At 40.1% G+C, this 14,064-nt stretch overlaps 1 protein-coding gene across 2 annotated transcripts in view; it reads right to left on the bottom strand.

Moving 5' to 3' along the window:
• YLPM1 (YLP motif containing 1) overlaps nucleotides 1–14,064 on the bottom strand; it is a 78,593-nt gene that overhangs the window by 59,207 nt on the left and 5,322 nt on the right. The window contains exons 1-2 of one of the 2 annotated variants that reach the window (XM_023511529.1): nucleotides 11,735–11,794; nucleotides 5,637–5,873 (exon numbers count right to left, since the gene is read on the bottom strand). In XM_023511529.1, coding sequence (XP_023367297.1) covers nucleotides 5,637–5,873; nucleotides 11,735–11,758 — 261 coding nt within the window. In that variant the 5' untranslated portion in view covers nucleotides 11,759–11,794. Of the gene's footprint in view, nucleotides 1–5,636; nucleotides 5,874–11,734; nucleotides 11,795–14,064 lie in introns of those variants that run through there. The other variant, XM_003786914.2, reaches the window with a different exon arrangement.

Raw genomic sequence — 14,064 nt, 5'->3', positions numbered from 1 at the left:
AACAAAAGAAAAGGGAACAAGGACTTCGAAGCTAGAAAGACCCAGTTAATCCTCTGTATTCCTTTAGGGAAGATTAGTTGATGCCCTATTCATATTGGTACCCAGGGAAAAAGAAGCTGATTCCTCTTATCTCAACCCACACTAGTTTTTCTTGCTCAGTAAGTCAGTTGCACGTGCCATTCTAGTTCATTTTAGAATGATTCACTACCTTCAAAGATCCTGGTACAGAGTCTTTGTGGATATGGGTCAGGCTTGGCCAGGTACTTTCGTGCCTTTTTCCTAAGCCCTTTCAGGCCCCAGCCAGGCCCTTAGAGACCTTTTTCCTGAAACCCTCCCTGACTTCATCCAGGCCCTTGCAGGCCTTTTCCCTGAAGTCTTTTAATGTTCATGCCAAGCTGTCTCTTAAAGCCCCCAGTATGGTATGTTTGAGTATCTGTTTTCACCAATCCATTTCTTTGTGGAGGCTCACCCTGATTACAAAACTTTCGTACAATCATTTCGTTATTATTATCAACCTAACTCTATTCCCGTTAATTCTAATGTTCACCCACATATCTCCCTCTTCTATTGCTAAGAACTGCCACAGCCATCATCACCTCCCTGTATTGATGAGTGTCTTACTGGAGTCTCTGGACGCACCTGTAGACTAAAAGCTAGCAGAACAAACAAATGGCAAGTAACACCATACCAGAAATGAGAAAACTTTAACAGTGTGAAACCACTTCAGAGGGGTAAGATCTGACATTCCATGGGACACATCCTCAAGGATTTCAGATGCAGGCACCAAATTAAGATGTTCCTGAGATGCTTCAAACATTTGGTCTTTCAACTTTGAGATATCCAATCTTAAATTATCTTCTCTTCCTTGAAGATGTCTTCTTACTTCCTCCCATTGGTGTTTAGTATCATCATAAGAATAAGGAGTTATAAAAAAATTACAAGTATTCCAATCACATTTTAGTTGCATTCTATGCTCCAAATTCATGACCGTACCACCTATGCAGATCACAGTTTGCCTAAGATCAATTATTTGATTTGCCAATTTCTGATCAGTTTTCACTTGAGAATCCCACAATCTAGATGAATTATTTTGCCATTTCTCCACAAAGTGTGCAGTTTGAATAGAGTTATGAACTGCAACCCCCACAGTAGTAACTACAATAAGTTCCACAATCACAGCAATCAAGGTTGAACACAAATCTTTTACACCTGCATAAAATTCCTCTCAGAATCTCCATTACTATGTGCATTGACAGGGAAGATTCTCATGGTCTATGTAAGATGACCGGAATCCACACAACTTCCTTTGCTTTTCCTAATAGCACCCTGTCACTTTGATCAAAGGTAAAGTAAATGCAGGTAAACAGTTTGCAGTTTTTACAACTGATAGGGAGTCAGGCAAAATAATTAACTTTCACACTACTGACACATACAGAGGTTTTATACAAGCTCTCAGTGGAATATTCTTTGTAGACATCAAATACATGTGATATCTATAATAGTCAAATTCTCCCATAGTAACTGTTGTATTCCAAATCCCAAGTCCTATAATAGCAAAAATCAATTTCCAAATGTCAAGATCTTCAATACCAACAATATGCTGTATCATTTTAGGCCAGAGGGAAGCTATCTCCTTTTCCTCCCATTTAAGGGTATTGTTAGACTGTAAATGTCTACAAATTAACAGAGGATCATCTTTACTTTCCCTATATGTAATTACTAAAGGATCCTCCTGGCAACCATCAGGCTGGTAAGCACAATCACTACAAGCATGGCTTCCTGGGGTCCAATCAATTAACAGGAGTTCCAAATCTATCCTGTTGTAGTACTACTGCTCTGGTAGCTCTACAGTCTTCTCAGTTCAAAATATCAAATGGGTTGGGTCCATCCTCTGTCCTTTTTAGGACGGCTGTGCAATCCTTTTATTTTAGTGCCAGACATTTTTTTCTTTTCTTTTTTTAGAGACAGAGTCTCACTTTGTCACCTCTGTAGAGTGCCATAGAGTCACAGCTCACAGCAACCATCAGCTCTTAGGCTTAGGTGATTCTTTTGCCTCAGCCTCCCAATCAGTCTGGACTACAGGTGCCCACCACAAGGCCTGGCTATTTTTTGTTGCAATTTGGCCGGGGCTGGGTTCGAACCTGCCACCCTCAGCATATGAGGCAGGCGCCCTACTCACTGAGCCACAGGTGCCACCCATACTGCCAGACATTTTTAAGATCACCACTATCTTCCTAGTTCTAGTACTGACATATTAAGATTTTATAGCAAACAATAATCCACTAAACACAAGAAAAGCCTGATGAGTTTTATTATACTCTAGTCAATGAGACAACCAAATTTTAGTATCTAATTTCAAACAACCTTGTGAAGTACTGAGGCATACAGGTGGACAGTTGTATCCCACTGAAACATTCATTGACATGCCTTCTTCGAGTTAGAAGCCGATCATCAGCAGGCCCCAGCATCCATGTACTATCATTTGTGTAAATTTCAACAGGTGATTCCATCCAAGAGACAGGTCTAATTAACAGTGGAAAGGGCACATATGCCCTATAGGTAAAGTTCTGCTCTGCCTTGGCGGTGGGGAAGACTTACTGCAGCAGTAATTACCATCACTGCAGTCACAACATTAACCATGGTCCTTACCATCTTCCTTTTCCAAAGAATCTTCTCAGTCTTTTTGGTCAGCTCCTGGATTTGGCCCCATATCTGCAGCATCTTCTGGCCAGTATTCTCTGTTGGCTTGGGTTGACTGTCATTTGTTTGAATTTCGTGAGCATTTTTCTCCAAGAAATTCTTGCCTTGGCCTGTCCCTTTCTCTTCTCCTTTGACTTCTTTTTCAAATGACTTATGGTAAAATTTAAGATATCTTACTGGCACTCAAATTGGCAATTGGTTTTCTCCTGGTGAAACACAAGCAAAACCCCTGCCCCGGGTAATTACTTTGCCTAATTCCCAAGTCTTTGTTTTAGAATCCTTCCACCACACAGTCTCTCCTTCATGTGGATTGAGCTTTTAATCTGTAAAATGTTGTTCTGCTGTTGTATATGCTACTGTCCTGAGATATTCAAAAAAATTAAGGTAAAAAGTGCTAAATGTAGTTGCATGTGAGGCGTGGCCTAATCTCCACTTCCCCCTTTCTTGTTTCTGTAATTGCTCTTTCACCATTCTATCTGTTCTCTCCACAATAGCATGGCCTGTGAGTTGTGAGGTATTCCTATCACATGAATAATACTCCACTCTTTTTTTTTTTTTTTTTTTTTTAGAGACAGAGTCTCACTTTGTCGCCCTCAGTAGAGTGCCATAATGTCAAAACTCATAGCAACCTCCAGCTCTTGGGCTTAGGCGATTCTCCTGCCTCAGCCTCCCGAGTAGCTGGGACCGCAGGTGCCTGCCACAACGCCTGGCTATTTTTTGTTGCAGTTTGGCCAGGGCCAGTTCGAATCTGCCACCCGCAGTATATGGGGCTGGCGCCCTACTCACTGAGCCACAGCCTCCGCCCAATATTCCACTCTTTCAAGAGCATTTGGAAAAGCTTACTACAATAGCTAGGCTCATTACCAGTATTCATTTTTTGTGGTGGTTCCATGAGTGCAAAATATGCCAGAAGGTGCATTTTCACATGGGCAGTACTTTCTCCAGTTTGACATGTTGCCCTTAAGAAGTGAGAAAAAGGTATATATGGATATATGAACAAAAGACAACTTAACCAAAAAAAGGAACATGGGTGACATCCATTTGCCAAATGGCATTTGGAGATAAACCTCTAGGGTTAGAATTTGTCAGAGGCCCCAGTAAGTTTGTATGGGATCTGATGTGAGGAATATAAATTTTGACTTTCTATCCTGAACTATTTGCTGCAAGCCCACAAACTTGAATACCACTGCTCATCAGTAATACATTTTATTAGAGCTGTCTCAACATTATTTGCTACATAAACCACACAGGCATAATCTTGAGGCTGGTAATAGACCCTGACATGCCAGGCCCAGATATTCTGGGAACTAAGTTGCTTGAGAATGCAGCCCAAAGTGGTGGGAAACTTCATCTAAGGCTAAATACCAACATGAGATGGACAGTCAACAAGTACTGTAAGGGAAAGTTGAAAAGAATTTTGAAGAGAGAGTTCAAGAAATCCTTCTGATCGAGGCCCAGTCCATAGACAGTAGGCTGGTAGCAGTGAGGCTGGTAGCGGCCCCTGGAGCACTGGGCCCAGCTAGAACAATCGGTAGAGCATGGGACTCTTAATCCCAGGATTGTGGGTTCAAGCCCTACATTGGGTGCTAAATGTTGGAGATCAGCCTCAGCAACCCCGCAGTTCTCTCCAAATGCTTTGGTGGTGTCGAATGTATGAAAAGAAAATAAAGACGCAGAGACAAAGTATAGATTTAAAGAGTGGACCCAGGGGGTCCAACATTACCGAATGAGAGAAACAGCGCCAACCCCAAATTCCCAATATACTCAATTTTTTTCACTTTCATCATCCCTTAATCAGCAAACTAGTGTTTGCAACAACAATAGTATACATCCTTCTTGCAATTTCTCAAGCCCTAATTCTCTATTATTCACCCAATCACCCTTTAGTCCTTTTCTTGGGTTTTTTTTTTTGTTTTGTTTTTTTTCCTTCAGAGACACAGTCTCACTTTGTCACTCTCTGTAGAGTGCCGTGGCATCACAGCTCACTGCAACCTCATACTCTTGGGTTCAGGCGATTCTCTTGCCTCAGCCTCCCAAGTAGCTAGGACTATAGGCGCCCACCACAATGCCCAGCTATTTTTGGAAATGAGGTCTCACTCTGGCTTTGACTCATCTTGAACTCGTGAGCTCAGGCAATCTACCTGCCTTGGCCTCCCAGACATTAGCCATTTTCATTACTTTTACTTCTTAAAATATTTATCAATCACTATCAGGATTATAGAAACAAAAGAAAAGGGAACAAGGACTTCGAAGCTAGAAAGACCCAGTTAATCCTCTGTATTCCTTTAGGGAAGATTAGTTGATGCCCTATTCATATCGGTACCCAGGGAAAAAGAAGCTGATTCTTCTTATCTCAACCCACACTAGTTTTTCTTGCTCAGTAAGTCAGCTGCACGTGCCGTTCTAGTTCATCTTAGAATGACTCACTACCTTCAAAGACCCTGGTACAGAGTCTTTGTAGATATGGGTCAGGCTTGGCCAGGTACTTTCGTGCCTTTTTCCTAAGCCCTTTCAGGCCCCACCCAGGTCCTTATGGACCTTTTTCCTGGGGTCCTTTCTGGCTTCAGCCAGGCCCTTGCAGGTCATTTCCCTTTTTAATGTTCATGCCAAGTTGTCTCCTGAAGCCCTTAGTATGGTATGTTTGTACATCTGTCTCCCGAAGCCCCCAGTATGATGTTTGTATATCTGTTTTCATCAATCTATTTCTTTGTGGAGGCTCATGTCCTTATCCATTATCTGCATACCTGACCCTGATTACAAAACTTTCATACAATCATTTCATTATTTTATCAATCTAACTCTATTCCCATAATCCTAAGTTCCCTAATGTTCACCCACAAAATATATATATCCATTTATGACAGAAGTGTACATAAATGAATCAGGAAAAAACCTCCACAATTTAATAAACACCAAATAATCAATTATATGGTTACCTGGGGTTCCTCAGGTGGGAGAGGAGGTGGTACCTCCTCATTTGGAGGTGGTAATGGGGGCTCTTCAGATGAAGGGGATTCTGAAATTTGACTGGTGGCAGGTACTGTAACTTCTTCCTTTACTGGCTCAGGTGCATCCTTTGCTATGACAGGACCCTTTTTGTGTCCTGGCAAATGCACTTTTGTCCTCTGCTGCAAACTAAGCAAGTGCTGTCGATACCAATACTGCTGCTGTTCCTACAACAGAAACAATTTTTAAAAATTTTAGTAAACAATCATATATCTCTGCCACTTGGTATTGACAGGAAACTACATTTGTATCTGTGCTCATGTGTCTATATGTATGAAAAAGTAAAGCTGGGCTGAGAACAGCAAGTAACAAGATGTTAATAATAGGCTACAGAATAATTTCAGTTCTTCCCCCAAATTTAAATTAAACTATACATGTTAATTCAACATATTTCTCTACTCTCTTAAAACACGTGTTATTTATGAGAACCCTCTTTTTGATAAATGGTCAGGATAAATCTCTTCAGTATTCACAACTATTATTTTTATCCTCCTTCAGTTTGTTCATATTTATCTATAAGGATCTTATAATTAATGAATATAACCAAATATTCCTACCTCTTCTCTCTGCCCCTTCTCTCCTTTGGTTCTCCTCCCTTTTTAAACATGTGTTGTATTATTAGTCTATCAGCATTTACAAATACACACAAACAGGAGAATATGCTATGTTTTAAAATGCTATTTCTCTAAAAAGTCTATTTATCTTAAAAGTCTCAGCTTCATCTTCTAAATTACACCGTAATTTAATTTTCTGGAAACTTGTTTTGTGCTTCCATTTTTAAAAAATTTTAACAATAAGCTCAGCCTGAAAAAAAAAATGAGAAAATAACAGCCTATCCTTATTATTCATGGAGTCTTTATTTGCAAATTTTCCTGCTGACTAAAATTTATTTCTAAACCCAAAATCAATACTTGCTGAGCTTTTCCAATTATTCATCAACACATGGAGAAGAGTGAACAATTTCAGTTTACTGATGTACACGTTCCCAAATGAGGTAGGGCCAGGTGAGGCTCTGCTTTCTTGTCCCAGCTTTCATACTGTAAATAAAATGTCCTTTTCACAGGTTATTTAGTGCCACATTTGGGTTTTTTTTTGGGGGGGGGGATTTTGCTGTTTAAAATGGTCACCAAGTATAGTGCAGAAGTGCTGCCTAGTGCTTCTAAGAGCAAGAAAGCTGGTATATGCCTTACAGAGAAAACACCTATGTTGGGTAAGCTTTGTCCAGGAAAGTGTTACAGTGCTGTTGGCTGTGAGTTCAATTTACAAACAGTATATAATAAATAAGGTGTTTTTAAACAGAAAAACATATAAAAAAGACTGTGTACTGATTGGTTGGTGAAATGTGACTAGAGGCTCACAGGAACCTAGCCTTGTTTTTCCCCTAGGAGCAATGGTTCAGTATTCACTAATTTGGTGTTTATGGTGAATTTTTAGAACATAAATACCTCAAAGAAAATGAACTGTACAATAAGTAATAACCTATCAATTAAAATCAATTTACAAAACTCCCCACTTAGAAACAACTACAGAACTGTCATTATTCTAGTACTTATTATACAACGTCCCATGGTTACAAGGTTGCATAACAAAAATCAAGAGTTATGGGTGAGAGCCCATAGCACAGTGGTTATGGCACCAGCCACATGCATGGAGGATGGCTGGTTCAAACCCAGCCTGGGCCAGCTAAACAACTGCAACAAAAAAATAGCTGGGCATTGTAGTGGGCACCTATAGCCCCAGCTACTTGGGAGGCTGAGGCAAGAGAATCTCTTAAGCCCAAGAGTTTGAGGTTGCTGTGAGCTGTGATGCCACAGCACTCTACCAAGAGTGACATAGTGAAACTGTCTCAAAAAAAAAAAAAAACAAGAGTTATAATATTATTCTCTCATGAATTATCCTGTATACTCACACAATTAACAAAACCTATGTTCTTAATACAATTATAAGGATATAATATTTAAGACTAGGTGCGGTGGCTCACGCCTGTAATCCTAGCACTCTGGGAGGCCAAGGCAGATGGATTGCCTGAGCTCATGAGTTCAAGACCAGCCTGAGCAAGACTGACACCTCATCTCTAAAAGTAGCTAGGCATTGTGGTGGGCACTTATAGTTCCAGCTACTTGGGAGGTGGAGGCAAGATAATTCAGAGGCTTAAGTCCAAGAGTTTGAGGTTGCTATGAGCTGTGATGCCACAGCACTCTACTGAAAGTGACAAAGTGACTGTCTCAAAATAAATAAATAAATAAAGATGTAGTATTTAACAAAAGTCATGTTGGAGAACTTTGGAACTCATTACTGATAGCTGAGGATCTGGCACAAGTCCTACCAATTAACCACCAAAGAGAACTTTAAAATGGGAACCACAAAAGAGAATAAGCTGAATATAAAAATAATAACAAAGAAGCCCAATCTACACATTATCCACTCTAAGACTCAGCTATATTTTCATTTATAACAATTCCATTAAATATACAATCAACTTATTCTTATCATTTTGAGCTTTTACAGATTGGGACTCAAATTATTTTTTCAATCAAGTTGAACCAATTGAAATTTTTACATTTTTACAATGAACTTTTGGTCTCTATGTTAAATGGATTCATTTTACTTGTTCTTTTTTTTTTTTTGAGACAGAGTCTCACTATGTCACCCTTAGTAGAGTGCTGTGATGTCACAGCTCACAGCAACCTCAAACTCTTGGACGTAAGCAATTGTCTTGCCTCAGCCTCCCAAGTAGCTGGGACTATAGGTGCCCACCACAACACCCGGTTATTTTTGTTGTTGTTGTCGTCGTTTTGTTTGGCAGGCCTGGGCTGGATTTGAACCCATCAGCTCCAGTGTATGTGGCTGATGCCCTAGCCGCTGAGTACAGGTGCTGAGCCAACTTGCTCATTTCTAATACAATTACCTTTGCATAACCAAGATTTTCTATATTGTTACTATTTTATTTAGTAAACATTATTAACAATAACAGCAATCCTGGTAATTGATGTTTTCCCTCTCCCAATTTTCCACATGCAAATAGATCCATAAAATATAGATAATATAATGCCTTTTTTCACCAAACATACTAGTTTGTTATCTGTTTTTCACTCAAAGAATGTAATTGTCCTGGGAGAGAGATGCCTTTCGCTCTTCTTATGTCCTATTACTTAAGCTTTCCTTCTAGGTCTCTCATTTCTATAACCTAAAACTTATTCCAACCTATTGGGAAGAGAACATACTCTGTCTAACTTTATCCTGAAGTCTGAATATGGTTTTTCTTTTTCCTTTCTTTTCCCACACAGAATCTCACTCTGTTGCCCCAGGCTTGAATGCCATGCATGAGCCTAGGTCACAACAACCTCAAACACCAGGATTCAAGTGATTCTCCTGCCTTAGCCTCCCAAGTAGCTGGAACTACAGGTGCCCACCAGAATGCCCAGCTAATGTTTCTATTTATAGTAGAGACAAAAATCTCACTCTTGCTCAGGCTGGTCTTGAACTCCTGAGCTCAAGCAATCTTCCCAGCTCGGCCTCCCAGGGTGCTAAGATTATAGGTATGAGCCACTGCGTCCAGCCTGATTTTTTATTTTTAATTATCATACCCATAATCAGCCCCCAGGATATAATTACAGACAGTCCCAGACTTATAATAACGGTTACACTTAAGATTTCTTGACTTTATAAGAATACAGAACTGATATTCATTCAGTAGAAACTATACCCTGAATTTTGAATATTGACCTTTTCCAGGCTACTGATATTTAGCTTGATACTCTCTTGATGCTGGGCAGTGGCAACAAGCCACAGCTCCCAGTCAACCAGCAATCACAAGGATAAACAACCAATATGGTACAGTGTTCTTTGTTGCCAGATGATTCTACCCTACTGTAGGCTAATCTAAGTGTTCTAAAAATATTTAAAGTAAGCTAGGCTAAGTTATAAGGTTTGGTAAGTTAGCCATGTTAAATGCATTATTGACAGATATTTTTCAACTTATGCTGAATTTACTGGAATATGGCTATGTAAGTCAAGAAGCATCTGTACTTTAGTATTCAAAATTTTTAAAAAAGCACGCTGATCATGATAATCAACAATAATGTAGTATTAAAGACACTTTCACTTTCCTCTTTTTTTTGGAGACAGTGTCTCACTACATTGCCCTCAGTAGAGTGCTATGGCATCACAGCTCACAGCAACCTCAAACTCTTGGGCTTAAGCGATTCTCTTGCCTCAGCCTCCCAAGTAGCTGGGACTACAGGCGCCCATCACAACACCTGGCTATTTTTTGGTTGTAGTTGTCATTGTTGTTTGGCAGGCCCAGGCTACATTTGAACCTGCCAGCTCCAGTGTATGTGGCCAACACACCCTAGGCGCTGAGCTAGAGGCGCTTAGCCTTGTTTTTTTTTGAGACAGGAGCCTCCAGCTGTCCCCCTGGGTAGAGTGCTGTGGCATCACAGCTCAGAGCCACCTCCAACTCCTAGTCTCAAGCGAGTCTTCTGCCTCAGCCTCCCAAGTAGCTGGGACCACAGGCGCCTGCCACAATGCCTGGCTATTTTTTGGTTGCAGCTGTCATTGTTGTTTGGAGGGCCTGGGCTGGATTCGAACCTGCCACCTTGGGTGTACGTGTCTGGTGCCTTAGCCACTTGAGCTACAGGTGCCAAGCCAAGAGGCACTTAGCCTTAAAGACAACTTTCAACTTTCTTCTATTAAATAAACACTAAAAAGCTTGGTGCCTTTCACTCAGTGGTTAGGGATCCGGCCACAAGCACTGGGACTGGTGGGTTTGAACCCAGCCATGGCCTGCTAAACAACAACAAATAGCTGGGCGTTGTGGTGGGTGCCTGTAGTCCTAGCTACTTGGGAGGCTGAGGCAAGAGAATCTCTTACACCCAAGAATTTGTGGTTGCTGTGAGCTGTGACTCCATTGCACTCTAATGAGGGCGACATACTGAGACTCTGTCTCAAGAAAAAAAAAACGTAAAAATATTACCAGCTCTAACCTTCAGCTTTAAAAATTAACAAATTCAGTCTCTTTCAAATAGAAGTTAAAAGTTTCCTTTTTTAAAGCTGCTTTGAAAATCTGTTTTCAGATACAAAGATGTAATCTTTCACAAACTAGAAGCCAATGGCTACAGACTTGATGAAGATTATAGGGTCTAGATTCCTTATTCATCTGCACCCACCTATTCTCATGCTTCCCATCTTTATCTTAGATGCGGTCCAGAGTTAAGAACCTTATTAATGGCTCAAGTACTTGTTGATTCAATGCCTTGCAGGTCAATTTCTACTAAATATGAATGTTATACATGGTAACCAGATCTTGTTCAATCCTAAGGCTAGGCTTCAGCACATTTTTTAAGCTTTACAAATAAATAAAAATGGTATCACTCAGAAATATCCTTCACGACCCCCAAAGAAGAGTGATTATCTCTATTTTAGAAAAGAAAAACGTGTCTGAACTTGCTAATGATGACAATTCTTCTGAATGTCCCACCACATCAGACAACTACACCTCATAATGTTGGTTCCTAAGTAGAAGAATATCATAGCATATGTCACACTTTAAAAAATATTAAATGAAGGCATTTAAAATGTGAAAAAAGTGAGAACTATCTGTCACAAATACCATTACTAGAAAAGATGCTAATTTATTCATGAAGTACTTACTGATCACTTACTACTGGTATAGTAAGCAATTAGGTACTAAATGATCTTCCACATAGGGAACCATATAAAGGAGGTGCATGTTTGTGTGTAATGTTTCAAAGATTAATTTTATGGTTACCTTTCCTATCCAGGTTTATTATTATAAATGCTCACAATACAACATTCTATGTCTTATATCCTAAAGCAAGAGGGAGGAAAATCTGGTACTGGATTTCCATTTTAGAAACTTATTTAAAATACATCTGTTTTAGGAATTAGTGTCACCATCTTAAAAAAAGAAAAAAGTTACTTTACTTCACCTCTTCCCCCAGCTCCTTTCCTCATTCTCTCTCACTCTCCTTCAGTCAAACTTCTTGAAAGAGTTGTCTATACTCACCATCCCCATTTCCTCACCTTCCATCACTCCTCAAATCAATGCAATATGGCTTCAGTCACTATGAAACTGCTCCTGCCAAGGTCAACAATAATCTACATGTCAGTAAGTGCAAAATATAACTCAAAGTCTCTATCTTGCTTGACCTCTCAGCAGTACTTGATACAGCTGACCAGTCCCTTGTCTTAGACTCTTCCCCTTCACTTCTGTAGCACTGCATTGTCTTGATTTTCCATCTATCTATCTGGCCTGTCTTCCACTATGTCCAGTAGATGCTGTTATTCTGTAGGACTAGGCTCAATGTTCTCACTCTAGAACAGTAGTTCTCAACCTTCCTAATGCCACAGCCCTTTAATACAGTTCCTGTGGGTCGCGACCCACAGGTTGAGAACTGCTGCTCTACACATTCTCCTTAGGAGACCTCAACTATTTCTGTGTCTTCAAATATTGTAATTATGTGGATGACTTATAAATCTTCCAAATTTTGCTTCTAGACTCCAGATCTGTATCTAACTTCCAACTGAACATCTCCATTAGGAATCTATGTCTCAAGGACCTCAAACTCATAAAATTTAACTCATCTTTTACCCCTCCTCCCCAGACCTGTCTTCCTCCTCCTTTCCAGGTTTTTCTATTTTAGTAAATGGGACTTTTACTAAATGGAACTAGCAGCCCATCTCAGAAACCTAGGAATCATTCTGTATGTTTCCCTGCCCACAACTATTCAGTCTCCAACTGGATTCTAACAGCTAAATATTTCTTTGGTTTTTCCACTTCTCTCCATCTACACTAACACCATTCAAGTCCAAACCATCATTACTTTCTGCCTGGAATACTTCAACAACTCTTCTCTCTAAATCACTCTAACTCTTTTACTACTCTCCATACTACAAGCAGAGTGAGTTTTCAAAAATGCTGATCTGTCACATTTGCCTATATACAATCCTTCAGCGACTTCCTATCGCCCTAAGAATAAATTTCTTACAGGCCTTCTCTGATCTGATTCATGTCTACTACCCTTACCCTAGGCTTTCAGGGAGCCTTACTGAACTTACATAATTCTTTGAATCTGGTTAATTCCTACTCATTCTTTAGGTTTCACTTAATATCACTTTACAAAGGAAGGCCTCTTCTATTTTTTTTCCACACCCTTGGGGTCAACCTCAAGCTCCTGGGCTCAAGCGATCCTTCTTGCCTCAGCCTCCCCAGCAGCTGGGACTACAGGTGCCCGCCACAACACCCAGCTAGTTTTTCTATTTTTAGTAAGACAGGATCTCACTCTTGCTCAGACTGGTGTCAACCTCCCAAGCTCAAGCAATCCACCCACCTCAGCTTCCCAGAGTGCTAGGATTACAGGCCACCACACCCAGTAGGGCCATCTTTTCCATTAGGTTAAAGCCTCATTTGAAACATTTTGTTCTCCATCTACTACAAAACAAGAATGCATTGCCCTGTGTATACAATGGTGAACTTAAAAAAAAAAAAGCTCACCTTCTTCAGTTCCTTATGGAACAGTGTAGTGATTTTTATATTCTGCAATCCTACAGCACCCTCTGATTCTCTTTTTTCATTTTTAAAATTTTAGATTAATATAACAGTACATATGTTTAGGTTACATTGTTTGCATTTGTTCCGTAGTGTCCAAGTTGTATTTGAGTCCTTAACCTAGGAGGCGTGCCCATTAGGAGGAAGCTCACTCAGTCCTCTCCCACCTTTCTCCCCTCCCCCATTTGAATTCAATTTTTTTTTCTCTTTGTGGATCTGTAGTTGTTCATCTACTAGGAAATTCTCGTAATTACTTATTAAGAGGATTGGCACCATGTCTATCTCATTTCCATACTAAGCACAGTACTTGGCACTTAAGTTGCCAGTCAACAAAGACTTAAACATTAAATAAATGGCATCCCTAAAAGCTCGAATGAAAAAGCCAACAGTTTTAAGTAAATAAGTTAGTCCTTTAAGCACACAGAGAATTTAATTCTTCAAAAGATACATTCCATTAAATCATTAATGCTTTACTTGGAAAACTAGAAAAATATAGAATTATATCAAATATTTATCCCCCCTTTCCTACACAAACTATATTTCCAATCAAGTAGCTCTGGCTCATAAGTTAAAAGTTTTCTTTTTCTTTTTTCTTTTTGCAGATTTTGGCCGGGGCTGGGTTTGAACCTGCCACCTCCAGCATACGGGGCCGGCGCCCTATCCCTTTGAGCCACAGGCACCGCCCTTAAAACTTTTTCTTTAAAGAATTACATATGGTGGCTCGGCGCCTATAGCTCAACCGGCTAAGGCGCCAGCCACGTACACCTAAGGTGGCGGGTTCGAATCCT

The sequence above is a fragment of the Otolemur garnettii genome, unplaced genomic scaffold (genome assembly GCF_000181295.1).
Source record: "Otolemur garnettii isolate 467f Iridium unplaced genomic scaffold, OtoGar3 scaffold00020, whole genome shotgun sequence".
Classification (NCBI taxonomy): Eukaryota; Metazoa; Chordata; class Mammalia; order Primates; family Galagidae; genus Otolemur; species Otolemur garnettii.
Note: the sequence above shows the minus strand (reverse complement) of the source record. Positions and strands in the feature narration are given on the sequence as shown.